This window comes from Erythrolamprus reginae, chromosome 1 (genome assembly GCF_031021105.1).
Source record: "Erythrolamprus reginae isolate rEryReg1 chromosome 1, rEryReg1.hap1, whole genome shotgun sequence".
Taxonomy (NCBI): domain Eukaryota; kingdom Metazoa; phylum Chordata; class Lepidosauria; order Squamata; family Dipsadidae; genus Erythrolamprus; species Erythrolamprus reginae.
In genome coordinates this window covers 10289409-10306421 of record NC_091950.1, presented here as the reverse complement: position 1 = coordinate 10306421, position 17013 = coordinate 10289409, and the positions used below count along the sequence as shown (strand labels likewise).

Sequence of the window (17013 nt, the reverse complement as noted above, 5' to 3'; positions counted from 1 at the left end):
TTCTCACATTACTTCTCATCTTTCCCCCAACTAACTTCAGATTGTGTCCCCTTGTTCTTGTGTTCAGTTTCCTATTGAAAACACTTCCCTCCTGAACCTTATTCAACCCTTTAACATATTTAAATGTTTCGATCATGTCCCCCCTTTTCCTTCTGTCCTCCAGACTATACAGATTGAGTTCATGAAGTCTTTCCTGATACGTTTTATGCCTAAGACCTTCCACCATTCTTGTAGCCCATCTTTGGACCCGTTCAATTTTGTCAATATCTTTTTGTAGGTGAGGTCTCCAGAACTGAACACAGTACTGTACTCCAAATGTGGTCTCACCAGCGCTCTATATAAGGGGATCACTTATTAATTCATAATTTTTTTCTACAGTCCTACTGTACTCTATTAAAGAAACTGGTAGGATATCACATGTCGTTCCAGCTGAGAAACATTATAGAATGACTGTTTAATGCAAGGGTGGGTTTTAAAAGCACAAATACTCGTTGACTTCAGTTCCCAGAATTCTCCAGCTGGGAGAATTGTTTGTTTGTTTGTAGCTTCCACCACCAAGAACTCTGGTAAACGAAGAGGCGTGTGCGCGTCCGTGTGATTGGTTTGCACAAATTGTGTTTGTTGGTGTTGACTCACTTGTCACTGGCATAGGTCTCAAATTCCTCCAGCAGCAAACTGTGGCTACTGGCCCGGGCAGGAGGCGAGCTGGTGCTGAGGTTGGCATGGATGAGGAATTTCAGGACCGTTCCCGAATCGGAGCCCAGAAAGACGACGGTGTAATTCTGACCTGGTCCAGCGGCATTGTCCACCACAATCTTCCGAAGTTGGTACCTTTTCCGGGAAAGGATGGAAGGTTAATCGGCTGGACACAGAATTGACACACTGGGCCAGGTGGTTGTGTAAATTACTTTGTAATTTGACAGCAAATGTTTAGGGTCCCCTGCTTGGGAGAAGGGGCTGGACTAGGTGTGGATTCCCATTACCGCCGCCATCAGTGCATCCCAGCATGTTTTTGCTTCGGCACATGTGCAGGAAGTACAAACTTGTCAGGGGACACCCCCGCGCGAGAAATTTTGGCAATTTTTTTGCTTCTGCATATGCAGAAGCAAAAAAATTGCCAAAATCTCTCTCATAAATTACGTCCCCTCACGAGATTTTGCATCCTGCATATGCGCAGAAGCAAAAAACCTGCCAAAATCTCTCTCACACACATGTCCCCTCACAAGATTTTGCTTCCTGTGCATGTGCAGAAGCAAAAAAAAAATCACTGGAATCTCTCATGCGCACGCATGCGCAGAAACACACCTCCCCTCATGACATTTTACCTCCTGAGCATGCGCAGAAGCAAAAAACAGCCGCAATCTCTCTTATGTATACATCCCCGCACAAGATTTTGCTTACAGTGCATGCGCAGAAGTAAAAAATCACTGAAATTTCTCTCACACGCTTGTCCCCTCACAAGATTTTGCTTCCTGTGCATGAGCAGAAGTAAAAAATTGCCGAAATATCTCTTGTGCACACATCCCCTCACGAGATTTTACTTCCTGAACATGCACAGAAGTAAAAAATCACTGTAATCTCTCTCATGTGCTTGTCCCCTCATGAAATTTTGCTTCCTGTGCATGCGCAGAAGCAAACAATCGCCAAAATCTCTCTCGTGCACACATCCCCTCACAAGATTTTGCTTCCTGCGCAGAAATAAAAAATCACTGAAATCTCTCTCATAAATTACGTCCCCTCATGAGATTTTGCATTCTGCGTATGCGCAGAAGCAAAAAACCTGCCAAAATCTCTCTCACACACATGTCCCCTCACAAGATTTTGCTTCCTGTGCATGTGCAGAAGCAAAAAAAAATCACTGGAATCTCTCATGCGCACGCATGCGCAGAAACACACCTCCCCACATGAGATTTTGCTTCCTGTGAATGCACAGAAGCAAAAAAACTGCTCGTCCCCACGTCCCCTCACTTGTCCCCTCATGACATTTTACCTCCTGAGCATGCGCAGAAGCAAAAAACAGCCGCAATCTCTCTTATGTATACATCCCCGCACAAGATTTTGCTTACAGTGCATGCGCAGAAGTAAAAAATCACTGAAATTTCTCTCACACGCTTGTCCCCTCACAAGATTTTGCTTCCTGTGCATGAGCAGAAGTAAAAAATTGCCGAAATATCTCTTGCGCACACATCCCCTCACGAGATTTTACTTCCTGAACATGCACAGAAGTAAAAAATCACTGTAATCTCTCTCATGTGCTTGTCCCCTCATGAAATTTTGCTTCCTGTGCATGCGCAGAAGCAAACAATCGCCAAAATCTCTCTCGTGCACACATCCCCTCACAAGATTTTGCTTCCTGCGCAGAAATAAAAAAATCACTGAAATCTCTCTCACACACGTCCCCTCAGAAGATTTTGCTTCCTGTGCATGCGCAGAAGTAAAAAATCACTGAAATCTCTCTCACGTTCTTGTCCCCTCACAAGATTTTGCTTCCTGTGCATGCGCAGAAGTAAAAAGTCACTGAAATCTCTCTCACGTTCTTGTCCCCTCACAAGATTTTGCTTCCTGTGCATGCGCAGAAATAAAAAATCACTGAAATCTCTCTGACACACATGTCCCCTCAGAAGATTTTGCTTCTTGTGCATGCGCAGAAGTAAAAAATCACTGAAATCTCTCTCACGTTCTTGTCCCCTCACAAAATTTTGCTTCCTGTGAATGCGCACAAGCAAAAAATTGCTGAAATCTCTGTCACACACATATCCCCTCATGAAATTTTGCTTCCTGTGCATGTGCAGAAGCAAACAATCGCCGAAATCTCTCTCGTGCACACATCCCCTCATGAGATTTTGCTTCCTGCGCAGAAGTAAAAAATCTCTGAAATCTCTCTCACATGGTTGTCCCCTCACAAGATTTGCTTCCTGCGTATGCGCAGAAGCAAAAAAACTGCCAAAATCTCTCTCACACAGACATCCCCTCACAAGAATTTGCTTCCTGCACATGTGCAGAAGCAAAAAATCACTGAAATATCTCACACGCACACGTCCCCTCACAAGATTTTGCTTCCTGCGAATGAGAAGAAGCAAAAAATTTCCGAAATCTCTCTCACACACATGTCCCCTCAGAAGATTTTGCTTCCTGTGCATGCGCAGAAGTAAAAAATCACTGAAATCTCTCTCACGTTCTTGTCCCCTCACAAGATTTTGATTCCTGCACATGCACAGAAGCAAAAACACACTGGGACATGTGTGAGCGCAGCGCAGCAATCACTACCGGTGCGCTGCCCTTTACTGTACCAGTAGCAACCCACTACTAGGTTGGACTAGATGACCTACAAGGTCCCTTTCAACTCTGCCAATCTGTTAATTGAAAAACATTTTGGATCCCACCTTTGCCGTATCCTTCCCCTAGCGAGTGGGGTGGGAACGGAGATTTTGCAGTCGCACCCACTAAGCCACGCCCACCAAGCCACACCATGCCCACCAAGCCACGCCCACAGAACCGGTAGTAAAAAAAATTGGATTTCGCCCAATGCTCCAGCCTTTGCTCAAAGGCAAGCGGGAGAAACCCGATTCGTTTAATGACCATTGAGAAGTACCTGCATACAGCCTGCACAACAAGGGAAGCTTTCTCGGGGTTTTTTTTGCAAGGGCCACAGGTTGTTACACACCCACATGGACGACACATACACACACAGTCCTACGCACAGTTGTAAAACAGCCAACCCACGTGCGTGAGATAAACTCAGCCCCACCCCTCCCCCAGCCATGCCATCTCCTGGTGTGCAATTTTTGCAAGACGACAGAAATAATGCTTGATTAATTTCACATAAAACAGCAATTAAGACAGATTTAATTAGATCCAGACGGTCTTGGCTGAGACGGGTAGGAGATGAAGGGAAGATAGCATTTCCCCCCCGCTCCCTTCCACCTGCCTGGCAAGAAACAAAGTCAAGGAAAACCATGCCAGGTTCGGCGTGCAGGCAATCCTCGACTTACGACCCGTTCATTTAGCGACTGATGGAAACGGAAAAATATTGTAAATTTTCGATGTATGTTTGAAAAAACATATACGGTGATACCTTGTCTTACAAACTTAATTGGTTCTGGGACAAGGTTCTTAAGGTGAAAAGTTTGTAAGACAAAACAATGTTTCCCATAGGAATCAATGGAAAAGCGATTAATGCGTGCAAGCCCCAAATTCACCCCTTTTGCCAGCCGAAGCGCCCATTTTTGCACTGCTGGGATTGCCCTGAGGCTCCCCTCCATGGGAAACCCCACCTCTGGACCTCTGTGTTTTTGCAATGCTGCGATATCACTGAGGCTCCCCTCGCTGGGAAACCCCACCTCTGGACTTCCGTTGCCAGCAAAGCGCCCATTTTTGCGCTGCTGGGATTCCCCTACTAGGATTCCCCTGCAGCATCACAAAAACACGGAAGTCCAGAGGTGGGGTTTCACATGGAGGGGAGCCTCAGGGGAATCCCAGCAGTGCAAAAACGGGTGCTTCGCTGGCAACGGCAGTCCGGAGGGGGAGCATCTCAGCGGTGGCAGTGGGTTTGTAAGGTGAAAATAGTTTGTAAGAAGAGGCAAAAAAATCTTAAACCCCGGGTTTGTATCTCGAAAAGTTTGTATGATGAGGCGTTTGTAAGACGAGGTATCACTGTATATATATATAACATGTTTTTGCTGTGATATATACAATGGTCCCTCTACTTAAGAACGCCTCTACTTAGGAACTTTTCTAGATAAGAACTGGGTGTTCAAGATTTTTTTGCCTCTTCTCAAGAACCATTTCCTACTTAAGAACTTGAGCCCGGAAAAATTTGAGAGAGGAAATTTGAGAGCAGCATGAAGGCCCGGCCAGTTTCCTGCTATCCCCCCTGGGTTTCTCTCTCTGCAGCAGTGTATGGGGGGCAGCCTCGCACCAGGTATATGGGAGGCACGTGCTCTTCCTCGCTGTCTCAGAGTCCCTCTTTTTTTTTTAAGCCTTAAAGTTTTGGATTTCTTTTATTCCCTTCACCTCCCCTTCTTCCTTCGGCAGCGACTGTCCTCCTCCTCTTCCTCCCCCCCTCCTCCTCCCACCCAAATTCTGAGCTTTTATTTCTTTCCTAATGGGTTTGCATGCCTTATTTGCTTTTACATTGATTCCTATGGGAAAAATTGCTTCTACTTACAAACTTTTCTGCTTAAGAACCTGGTCACGGAACGAATTAAGTTCTTTTTTTTTTAATAATATTTTTATTGATTTTCATAAAATAGACGAACAGACACACCAACATTAAACACAAAGTGGGGATACATTTTCCCCGCTTATCTCGAAAGTGTAGATTCAAATACAGAAAAAGAATACATAATTAGATATATGTTAAATATTAAAAATTTTGCTAAATTTTAAATTGAAGTTTTTCAAATTTACTCTAAAACAAATATAAAACTAAAATTCTTACCATACTACTTATATATGAAGTAATGCTAATATAATTCTTAAACAAAATTGGTTTAACTAATACTAATATAACCCAAGGCAAAAATAAATACTTTATGCTTACTCAAAATAGATTATATATCTTATTTTTTCTTATCTATCCATGTATAAACTTTGTTCCATGTTTCATAGAATTTCGTATCTTCTTGATCATTCAAACGTCTTGTCATCATGTCCATTTCAGCGCAATCTAATATTTTCACAATAACTTCCTCTGCTTTGGGGATATCCTCCCCTTTCCAATTCTGCGCATAAATAATTCTAGCCGCAGTTAAAATGTGTATAATTAAATCTAAAATTTCTTTCTTATAATTCTGATTAGTAATTCCTAATAGATAAAATTCCGGGGTAATTTCTATATCCTGCTTGACTATTTCTTTTGTTATTTTCTCTATCATCTTCCAGTATATTTTAGCTTTACCACATGTCCACCATTGATGATAATAGGTTCCTATTTCTTTTTTGCATTTCCAACACAACGGAGAAGTTTTAGGAAACATTTTTGCTATCCTGTTAGGTGGGAGATGCCATCTATAAAACATTTTAATTTGATTTTCTTTTAATGACACTGATTTTGTCATTTTCCAATTATTGACCCATGAATTAAGTTCTTAAGTAGAAGTACCACAGTATATACAAAAGAAGAAGAAGAAGAAGAAGAAGAAGAAGAAGGAAAAAAAGGAAAGAAAGACAGACAGACAGGAAGGAAGAAAGAAGGAAGAAAAAAGAGAGAAAGAAAGAAAGAAGGAAAGAAAGAAAGAAAGAAGGAAAGAAAGAAAGAAAGAAGGAAGTTCTTAAGTAGAAGTACCACAGTATATACAAAAAAGAAAGAAGAAGAAGAGGGAGAAGGAAAAAAAGGAAAGAAAGACAAAGACAGGAAGAAGAAAGGAAGAAAGAAAAAAGAGAGAAAGAAAGAAGGAAGGAAAGAAAGAAAGAAAGAAAGAAGGAAATTCTTAAGAAGAAGTACCACAGTATATACAAAAGAAGAAGAAGAAGAAGAAGAAGAAGAAGAAGAAGAAGAAGAAGAAGAAGAAGGAGAAGGAAAAAAAGGAAAGAAAGACAGACAGATAGGAAGGAAGAAAGAAGGAAGAAAAAAGAGAGAAAGAAAGAAAGAAGGAAAGAAAGAAAGAAAGAAAAAAGGAAAGAAAGAAAGAAAGAAAGAAATGAAATTCTTAAGAAGAAGTACTACAGTATATACAAAAAAGAAAGAAGAAGAAGAAGAGGGAGAAGGAAAAAAAGTAACGAAAGACAGACAGACAGGAAGGAAGAAGGAAGAAAGAAAGAAAAAAGAGAGAAAGAAAGAAGGAAAGAAAGGAAGAAAGAAAGAATGAAAGAAAGAAAGAAAAATGAAGGTGAAATGAAAGTGAAAGTGAAAGACAGAATATTCCTCATTTCTCACCGAGCCACACTCCGGATGATCCAAGGGGCGTTGCCCAATGATGGGACCGACTCGTCCATCAGGGGATGCGTCTTGACAAAGTTCAGGATCTCGTCAGGAAAAAGGCTGGAGGAATTGTGCTGCATTCCAGGCGCCGCACAACAACCTGGTCTGGGAAACCAAAGAGGAGAGCGTGAATTGAGTGTGAACACAGTTGATGTTTCGGGGGGGGGGGGACCCGTGGCCTGACCTCTTTTCTTCCCTCGACCGGAGTCCCCCCCACTCCTTCCAGCCTCCTTAACCACTTGTCCATCTTTGTATGGGCAGTCCTCGACTTACATAGAAACATGGAAACATAGAAGATGGACGGCAGAAAAAGACCTCATGGTCCATCTAGTCTGCCCTTATACTATTTCCTGTATCTTATCATATATCTATCTGAAGATAAAATACAAGAAATAGTACAAGGGCGGATTAAATGGACCATGAGGTCTTTCTCTGCCATCAATCTTCTATGTTTCTATATATTGCTCAAAAAGATAAAGGGAACACTCAAATAACACATCCTAGATGTGAATGAATGAAATATTTTCACTGAATATTCCATTTGCACAACTATTCCATTTGCACAATAGCATGTGAAATTGATTGCTTCCTAAGTGGACAGTTTGATTTCACAGAAGTTTGATTTACTTGGAGTTATATTCTGTTGTTTAAGGGTTCCCTTTATTTTTTTGAGCAGTGTATATTATATGTCACTTTTTCTTATTGTCTCTTCTCCCATTTCCATCCCACATTGTCTCTTAGTCTTTCCTTCTTTTATCCATTTGTACCATTTAATCCATATGGTATGGTACTCAGAGTCTTTTTGTCCATTTAACTCCACTGTTAGTCTGTCCATTTCAGCACACTCATATTTTTTTTTTATAATTTCCTTTTCCGTGAATGTCTGAGAATCTTTCCATCATTGTGCAAATGTAAACATTGCCACTGTCTTGATGTGTAGCACTAAATACAGTGGTACCTCATGATATGAACCCCTCGTCTTGCGAACAACCTGAGATACGAACCCGGGGTTCAGAAATTTTTTGCCTCTTCTTACAAACTTTTTTCTTCTTACGAACCCGCCACCGCCGAGAAACCCCGCCGCCCGGCTGTTGCTTTTTGAAACAGACGGGGGGCTTCTCGGCGGCCTCCCGAACGCCGAACCCGGAAGTTCGGCAAACGTTCAGGTTCGGGAGTTACTGGGAAGCCCCGCTGCCCGGCTGTCACCTTTTAAAACAGCCGGGGGGCCTATCGGCGGCCTCCCAAACGCCAAACCTGGACGTTCGGGTTTGGCGTTCGGGTTCAGGAGGACGCTGGGAAGCACCCCCGACTGTTTCAAAAGGTGACAGCTGGGCGTCGTTGTTTTTTTGCGGGGTTTTTTTCGTTGCACGGATTAATTGATTTTACATTGTTTCCTATGGGAAACAATGTTTTGTCTTACGAACTTTTCGTCTTACGAACCTCCCCCTGGAACCAATTAGGTTCGTAAGACGAGTTATTACTGTATTTGATATTTTTAGGATATTGTTCCCCCATAATTCCTAATAAGAAAAATTGAAGTGTATACTTTATCATTATACCTGTTATTTCCTGCATCCATTTATGTATATTCTTCCATTAACTTTTAGCTTCGAGACACTTCCACCACATATGAAAGATTAGTTTGACTCCCTCTTCTTTGTGGCAACCCCTGAGATATTGAAGACTGCTATCATGTCTCCCCTGGTCCTTCTTCTCATTAAACTAGACATACTCAGTTCCTGCAACTGTTCTTCACATATTTTAGCCTCCAGTCCTCCAATCACCTTTGTCGCTCTTATCTGCACTCTTTCTAGAGTTTCAACGTCCTTTTTACATCGTGGAGACCAAAACTGAATGCAGTATTCCAAGTGTGGCTTTACCAAGGCCTTATAGGCTTCTAGGCAACCTGTGGTGTATTCTCTTACCGTGGTTTGGGAACAAGCTCTTCCGGTACTGGGGTCCAAATGGATTCTGGAGATTTTTGCTCCCGGAAGCGACCTTCGAAAACGGATGCAATTTGGGCCATGTCATACGCGCAGACGGCCGAGCCGGGAATGCTGTGAAAAGACAGGCGCGAAAAAATGTTTTGGGAAGGAAAACTGCATAGCTCCAGATCAGTGGATTGATTTTATTTATATATTATATTATATTATATTATATTATATTATATTATATTATATTATATTATATTATATTATATTATATTATATTATATTATATTATATTATATTATATTATATTATATTATATTATATTATATTATATTATATTATATTATATTATATTATATTATATTATATTATATTATATTATATTATATTATATTATATTATATTATATTATATTATATCATATCATTTCTTTTCTTTTCTTTTATTATTATTTTTTATTTTATTTTATTTTGACCAAAACACAATGAAAGTTACAGAGGATATACTCATAGTAAAATATATCAATGAAACAATAGAAGAGAAGATGTAGGATTAAAATATATCAATGAAACAATAGAAGAGAAGATGTAGGATTAAAATATATCAATGAAAGAATAATCTCAAATGCAAATTATTAAATGCCAGAAGTATAGCCAATAAAATATCAGAATTCCTCCTCCTTCTTAACTCCTCAGTCTTTGATACTATCTTTGTTTGTGAAACATGGCTCAATGCATCCTACTCAGACTCCATTATTACAACAAGGAACTATCTTGTCTCTCGTTATGACCGTGAATCCCGCAGAGGAAGCAGGGTAGCTATATTCTACAAAAAATCTCTAAACCTAAAAAACATCAAAGTTGCACAGGATCTATTACTCCCTGAAACTATTGTCTGTGATCTTTCCCTAAATACCACAATTCGTTTCTTACTATGCTACAGAGCTCTGGACTATGACATCGCACATGCAAACAAATTATCAGAACTACTAACGTGAGCTGCCCAGTGCCCACACCCCATCATCTTCCTCAGAGACCTCAACTTACCACACATCAACTGGACATTAAATGAATGTAGCACGGAACCTATCCCCTCTACTATATATAACACCGTCACCAATATGGGACTTGACCAACTAGTAACTAACAATACTAGAGTAGATAACTGTCTAGATCTCATCTTCTGCAACAGCAAAAGTACAATATATGGCTTACAAATAACAGAACCTTTCTCCAACAATGACCACAGCATGATAAACTTCAGTCTCAACCTAAGCCACACCGAGATCCACCCAAATAATGCGACACAAAAATTTAACTTCAAAAAAGCAAACTATGAACTCATTGATACCCATCTCTCAACTTTAAACTGGCAAACTTTATTCGCAAACTGAAACTCTATGGATGACCTCTACAACACATTCTTGCTTGAGATGAAAATAATCATCAGACTAATCATCAGACTTTACGTACCATTAACATCTACCTCAATCAAGAAAAATAACCTCCCCATCTCAATAAGAAAATTACAAACTAAAAAAAAAAATCTCTGGCGTAAAAACAAAAAAGGACAAGTAGCAAACTTCAAAAGCCGTTATAAAAGCATATGCAACCAAATAAAAGCAGAATGTCTCAACTACCACAGCATACAAGAGGAAAACCTCCTATGCTCCTATCCAATCGAGCCTTCTACAACTTTGTCAACAACAAACTCAAGGACTGTAGACCTATCCCACCTCTCAAAGGACCCAACAACAAAGAATGCCATGACGATTCATCCAAAGCTAACCTCCTGAACCCATTCTTTGGCTCTGTCTTTGTCAACAGCAATGGCTCATCCCCCAAATTCATCTCTCGTACCACAAACTCTCTCAATGACCTAACCCAAATAGACTTCAGTGAAGACCAAGTTGAAAAAGCATTACGTGACCTTAAACCCTCTCTATCAGTTGGACAAGATGGCCTATGTGCATACTTCCTAAAAAACCTCTCTTCTGCTATAGCTGAACCACTGAGCATAATCTTCAAAAAATCCTTCAGAACCAGCACGCTTCCCAAACTATGGTCAAAAGCTATGGTCATCCCCATCTTCAAAAAAAGGAGACCCCTCTCTTGTCGATAACTACAAATCAATATCACTATGCTGCATCCCATGTAAAGTCATGGAATCAATTATAAATCAATCAATTACTCTCCCCCTAGAAACTAATAATCTGCTCTCTAACAAACAATTTGGACTCAGAAAAAAACTATCCTGCAACCTGCAGCTCCTCCACTGCAAAACATATGGACAACTCATCTTGATCAAGGAAAATCTATAGATGCAATTTATATTGTCTTCCGCAAAGCCTTCGATTCAGTGGTCCACGACAAACTACTTCAAAAACCAAATCCTATGGCATCTCAGGATCCCTCCACAGATGGATTACAGCATTCCTGTCAAACAGACAACAAGTGGTTAAAATAGGAAGCACGATATCTACCCCTGTCCCTGTTAAAAGTGGTGTCCTCCAAGGTACTGTTCTGAGACCAATGCTCTTCATTCTCTACATAAATGACTTTTGCGATCTCATCACAAGCAACTGTGTTCTCTTTGCAGATGATGTAAAACTCTTCAACACCACCGATAACACAAGTGCTCTCCAAAAAGACCTAGACTCTGTTTCTGATTGGTCTAACACATGACAACTCCAAATCTCAACCAGCAAATGCTCTGTCCTTCACATCGGCAAAAAGAATCAAAACTCCAAATACAAACTGAATCAACAAATTATCACAGATAATCCCCACTCGGTCAAGGACCTCGGAGTACTAATAACTAAAGACTTAAGTGCCAAAGCCCATTGCAACAACATTGCCAAGAAGGCTTTAAGAGTTGTTAATCTAATCCTATGTAGCTTCCGCTCTGGCAATCTCACACTACTTATCAGAGCTTATAAAACATTCACCAGACCCATCCTAGAATAGAGCTCATCTGTTTGGAAACCATACTGCATTTCTGACATTAATACCCTCAAAAATGTCCAGAGATATTTCACCAGAAGAGCTCTTCACTCCTCTACCCTGTTCTGCCGGGCTCTCTGGTATGAGCCTTCCGAAAATTCAAGGGTACAAATTTCACACACACACATGTTGGAAAATTCAAAACAATGTTCTTTATCACAAAATTCAAAAGAAACAAAGCACCCTTTTTGTATTGCAAAGAGCACTCATCTCAAAACAACCTTGTAGGCTGTACAATTCCCTTAATCAGTCCTTAAGTACTTAGCTAGCAGCTGTGAAGAAATGTCACAGCCCTCCTTCTTCCAATGAAGTGAGACAGAACATCTATCTATCTATCTATCTATCTATCTATCTATCTATCTATCTATCTATCTATCTATCTATCTATCTACCTACCTACCTACCTACCTACCTACCTACCTACCTATCTATCATCTATCTATCATCTATCTATCTATCTGTAAAACCTATATGCCACCCAACTCCAATTGGACTCTAGGCAGTTTACAATAATAGTTGTAATGAGTTAAAGGCCACAAGTCTTAAAGTTGCCAGTTTGGGGATCCCTGTTTCAACCGTCCAGCTCACCTATTGGTGGGTGTGGAGAAAACGGCCAGCACCATCGGCCTCCCCTCGATCTCCAAAATGTCCGTGACCGACTGGATAACGTTGAAGTAGAAGTGAGAATCTCCAGAGACGGAGCAATTCAGACGAGCCTTGAGGAAGGAAGTCCACTGTTTCTCCAAGACCCGTTGAGATCCACCCATGTCGTTCTTGCAAACTCGAGCCACTCTGGAAACCACCATCTACAGGGTGGAAGAGAGAAAGAAGAGAGATGCTGGATTTCTCTGGGATTCTGTTTTATTTGGGCAAAGAACAGGAAGGTTCTACCAGAATAGCCTCTTCACACTTGTTCTGGGCTTTGCTTGGTTGGATGGAGAGATGATAGAGACAGACAGACAGAGATAGAGACGATGGCTAGATAGATATAGACCGATGATAGACAGAAAGACAGATAGATACAGATAGACAAATGACAAATAGAGAGATGATGGATATAGATAGTTGATAGAAGATAGATAGATAGATAGGTAGGTAGGTAGGTAGGTAGGTAGATAGATAGATAGAGATAGATCAGAGATAAATATTGATAAGTATAGATGCATACATATAAACATACATACATACATACATACATACATACAGACAGACAGACAGACAGGTAGACAGATAGAGAGGATGGATAGATAGATATAGATAGATGATAGACAGAAAGACAGATAGATACAGATAGACAAATGATAAATAGAGAGATGATGGGGATAGATAGATAGATAGATAGATAGATAGATAGATAGATAGATAGATAGGTAGGTAGGTAGATAGGAGATAAATAGAGATAGAGAGAGAGATAAAAGACAGATTGAGATAGAGAGACACATAGAGATGATGGATAGATCTAGATTGATGATAGCCAGAAGGACAGATATAGTTAGACAGATAATAAATAGAGAGATGATGGATATAGCTAGATGATTGATAGATCAAAGATAAATATTGACAGACATAGATACACAGATAGGTAGGTAGGTAGGTAGATAGATAGGTAGATAGATAGACAGATAGACAGACAGACAGATAGTCTGGCCTCAGGTGCTTTGGAGACTAAGTGGACCCCCTCTTATTTGGGGCAGCCCCTCAATTATTGGGAGGCTGCTATCATGTCACCCTTAGTCCTTGTTTTCATTAACTAGGCATACATAATTCCCTCAACTCTTCATCCTATGTTTTAGCCTCCAGACCCCTAATCATCTTCGTTGCTCTTCTCTGCATTTTTTGGGGGGTTCTCAAAATCTCATTTTTGCATCGTGGTGAATAAAACTGGATGCAGTATTCCAGGTGTGCTGTATAGCAGTGTTTCCCAACCTTGGCAACTTGAAGATATTTGGATGCTGGCTGGGGAATTCTGGGAGTTGAAGTCCAAATATCTTCAAGTTGCCAAGGTTGGGAAACACTGCTGTATGGGATGATACTAACGCTTCTGGTGATGTCGATACTCTCCCTCCGTTGCGGCAATCCAGGACTACATTGGCTTTTTTGGGCAGCTGCGTTAACTTCGAGCAGATGAAGTGGCATAAAAACTGCTGTCACTCAAAATGTTTGTTTGGAGTTATTATTAGAATAAAATGCAGCATGGCTGGACTCCAGGCACCTTCTCAGAAACTATTTCGTCGTTCGCGAGCGGCTTAAGTTTGGGAAAACTGTGGGTTAAAGGAATCGGGTTGGGAACAAGGAAGTTCTGTGTTCAAATTCTACCTTGGGAGGGAATTCTGGGCAAGGTCACCCTCTTTCTCTCAGCCCTAGGAAAGAAATAATGGCAAATGACTATTTATAGAAATATCTTTTGGCTATGGCAAGGGGGGTGTTTGCTCAGGTTCACCTGGTGCACCAGTTGCAGCCCTATTTGGACCGGGAGTCACTGCTCACAGTCACTCATGCCCTCATCACCTCGAGGCTCGACTACTGTAACGCTCTCTACCTTTGAAAAATGTTCGGAAACTTCAGATCGTGCAGAATGCAGCTGCGAGAGCAATCATGGGCTTTCCCAAATATGCCCATGTTACACCAACACTCCGCAGTCTGCATTGGTTGCCGATCAGTTTCCGGTCACAATTCAAAGTGTTGGTTATGACCTATAAAGCCCTTCATGGCACCGGACCAGATTATCTCAGGGACCGCCTTCTGCTGCACGAATCCCAGCGACCAGTTAGGTCCCACAGAGTGGGCCTTCTCTGGGTCCTGTCAACTAAACAATGTCGCTTGGCGGGACCCAGGGGAAGAGCCTTCTCTGTGGCGGCCCCAGCCCTCTGGAACCAACTCCCCCCAGAGATTAGAATAGCCCCCACCCTCCTTGCCTTTCGTAAGCTTCTTAAAACCCACCTCTGCCGCCAGGCATGGGGGAACTGAGATACTCTTTCCCCCTAGGCCTTTACAATTTTATGCATGGTATGTCTGTATGTATGTTTGGTTTTATAATAAGGGTTTTTAACTGTTTTGATATTGGATTGTTACATGCTGTTTTTTATCACTGTTGTTAGCCGCCCCGAGTCTACGGAGAGGGGCGGCATACAAATCCAATAAATAAATAAATAAATAAATAAATGTATCTCTTGCCACATACCTCCCACAGGCCTCCTCCAGGTCCTGTTGACTAAAAAATGTAGGTTGGCGGGGCCTTTTCTGTTGCTGCCCTGGCTCTATGGGACCAACTCCCCACTGATGTTCACACTGCTCCCCCTCTACTAGCTTTTCAAAAAATTGTTAAAACCTGGCTTTGTCGACAGGCCTGGGGGCCGTAAACTCTAACATCAGACATGCCCAAATTATGTTGGTTTGGTATGTATGTTTGTTAGATTGGTTCTTTTTTGGGGGGCAGGTTATAATGGGTTTGTTAGGGTCAGCACATTAATTGTAAAACTGAATGGGAATCAGGGGCAGCTTCCCATTCCTGCTGCTCATTTAACAACCATCCTGCTCGGCCCCAGAAATCCTTGTCATGTTGTGCGTTCGTAATTTGAGGACTAGCGCTAAAGAAATGCTCGGGTTTTTTAGATACTTGTAATATTTGTGTTTGATTCCCTGCTGATTTACGAGTTTGGGTTAAGATTTCCAATGCATCAAATCAAACATTTCATTTTTAGTTTCATTGCCTGCGTGGCTATAATAGAGAACATGATAGAATGACAATAATATATATATATATATCGCAATGCAACGGAATAAAGCATTGCCTTCCATTATAATATATCCCGTTGCAATTTAAGCCGATGCCTCCCCGGCGAATCAGCTCCCTTCTCCTGAAAGGGTTTTATTGATGAAAACATTTAAAGAAACGGAATAAATACAGCAACGATAAAAAGACAAAGAGACATCGTCGACATAAGAATAAAAGACCGGTAAATAAAAAGATTTGACAACGATCGTAAAGATGGAAATTCAGTTTCTTTTCTGCACAAAATGCCTTAGAGGCGGTTAAGAAATCATTTGACATTTCTACAAAATTGTAAAACGTGGCATTACTATCGCAAATCGCTTCTTTTTTTAAATGTTCTGACAAAATTCAGAAGCACCCCAGTCATCAATCAATCAATCAATCAATCAATCAATCAATCAATCAGAATAGAGCTGGAAGGAATCTTGGAGGTCTTCTATTCCTGCTCAAGTAGGAGACCCTATACCAGGAGCGTTAAACTCGATTTCATTGAAGGTCACATCTGGGTAGTATTCGACCTCGGGTGGTAGGGTGTGTGGCCACGGTATGGCCAAAATGGGCGTGGCCAGCCTGTGGTGGTCAAGTGCTAAGGCAGGACCCTCCCTTTCTCTCATTATAATCTCCTTCCTTGCTTCCTTCCTTTGTTCATTCCTTTCTTCCTTCGTTCATTCCCTTTGTTCCTTCCCTCTCCTTTCCTTTCCTTTCCTTTCCTTCCTTCCTTCCTTCCTTCCTTCCACTTCCTTCATGCCTTCTTTTCCTTCCTTCCCTCTCCTTCCCTTCCTTCCTTCTTTCCTTCCTTCCTTCCCTCTCCTTCCCTTCCTTCCTTCCCTCCTTCCTTCCTACTTTTCTTTCTTCCATCTCCCTTCCTTCCTTCCACTTCCTTCCTTCCTTCTTTTCCTTCCTTCCATCTCCTTCCTTTCCTCTTCTTTCCTTCCTTCCTTCTTTCCACTTCCTTCCTTCCTTCTTCCCTTCCTTCCTTCTTTTCCTTCCATCTCCTTCCTTTCCTTTCCTCTTCTTTCCTTCCTTCCTTCTTTCCACTTCCTTCCTTCCTTCTTCCCTTCCTTCCTTCCTTCCTTCCTTCCTTCCTTCCTCTTTTTCCTTCACACATCCTTTTCCTTTCTTTCTTCTTCCTTCCTCCTTTTCCTTCCTTTTCCTCCCTTGGTTATCTTCCCATCTTTCCTTCTTTTTCTTTCTTCTTTCCCTTTCTCCTTTCAAATGCAAAAGGTAAACATTTCTCCTTTTGTTTCATTTTTAGTTTGCTTTGCTACCTCACTGCCAATGGAAACGGGGCCCGTTTTAGGCCACGATGGCCTCCTGCAGTCCTCTCCTCCGTTTTTGCTAGGAGAGGGTTGAAAACGGGGCTTCCTGGACATAAACTGTTTCAAC

General features: G+C 41.3%; 1 protein-coding gene across 1 annotated transcript in view; it reads right to left on the bottom strand.

Annotated features, from left to right (window-relative positions):
* The window catches only part of SEMA6B (semaphorin 6B), a 98553-nt gene that overhangs the window by 24128 nt on the left and 57412 nt on the right, over positions 1 to 17013 (bottom strand). The window contains exons 9-12 of the mRNA XM_070732103.1: positions 12444 to 12661; positions 8848 to 8979; positions 6878 to 7027; positions 637 to 831 (exon numbers count right to left, since the gene is read on the bottom strand). Of these exons, the coding sequence (XP_070588204.1) occupies positions 637 to 831; positions 6878 to 7027; positions 8848 to 8979; positions 12444 to 12661 (695 nt within the window). The remainder of the gene's footprint in view (positions 1 to 636; positions 832 to 6877; positions 7028 to 8847; positions 8980 to 12443; positions 12662 to 17013) is intronic.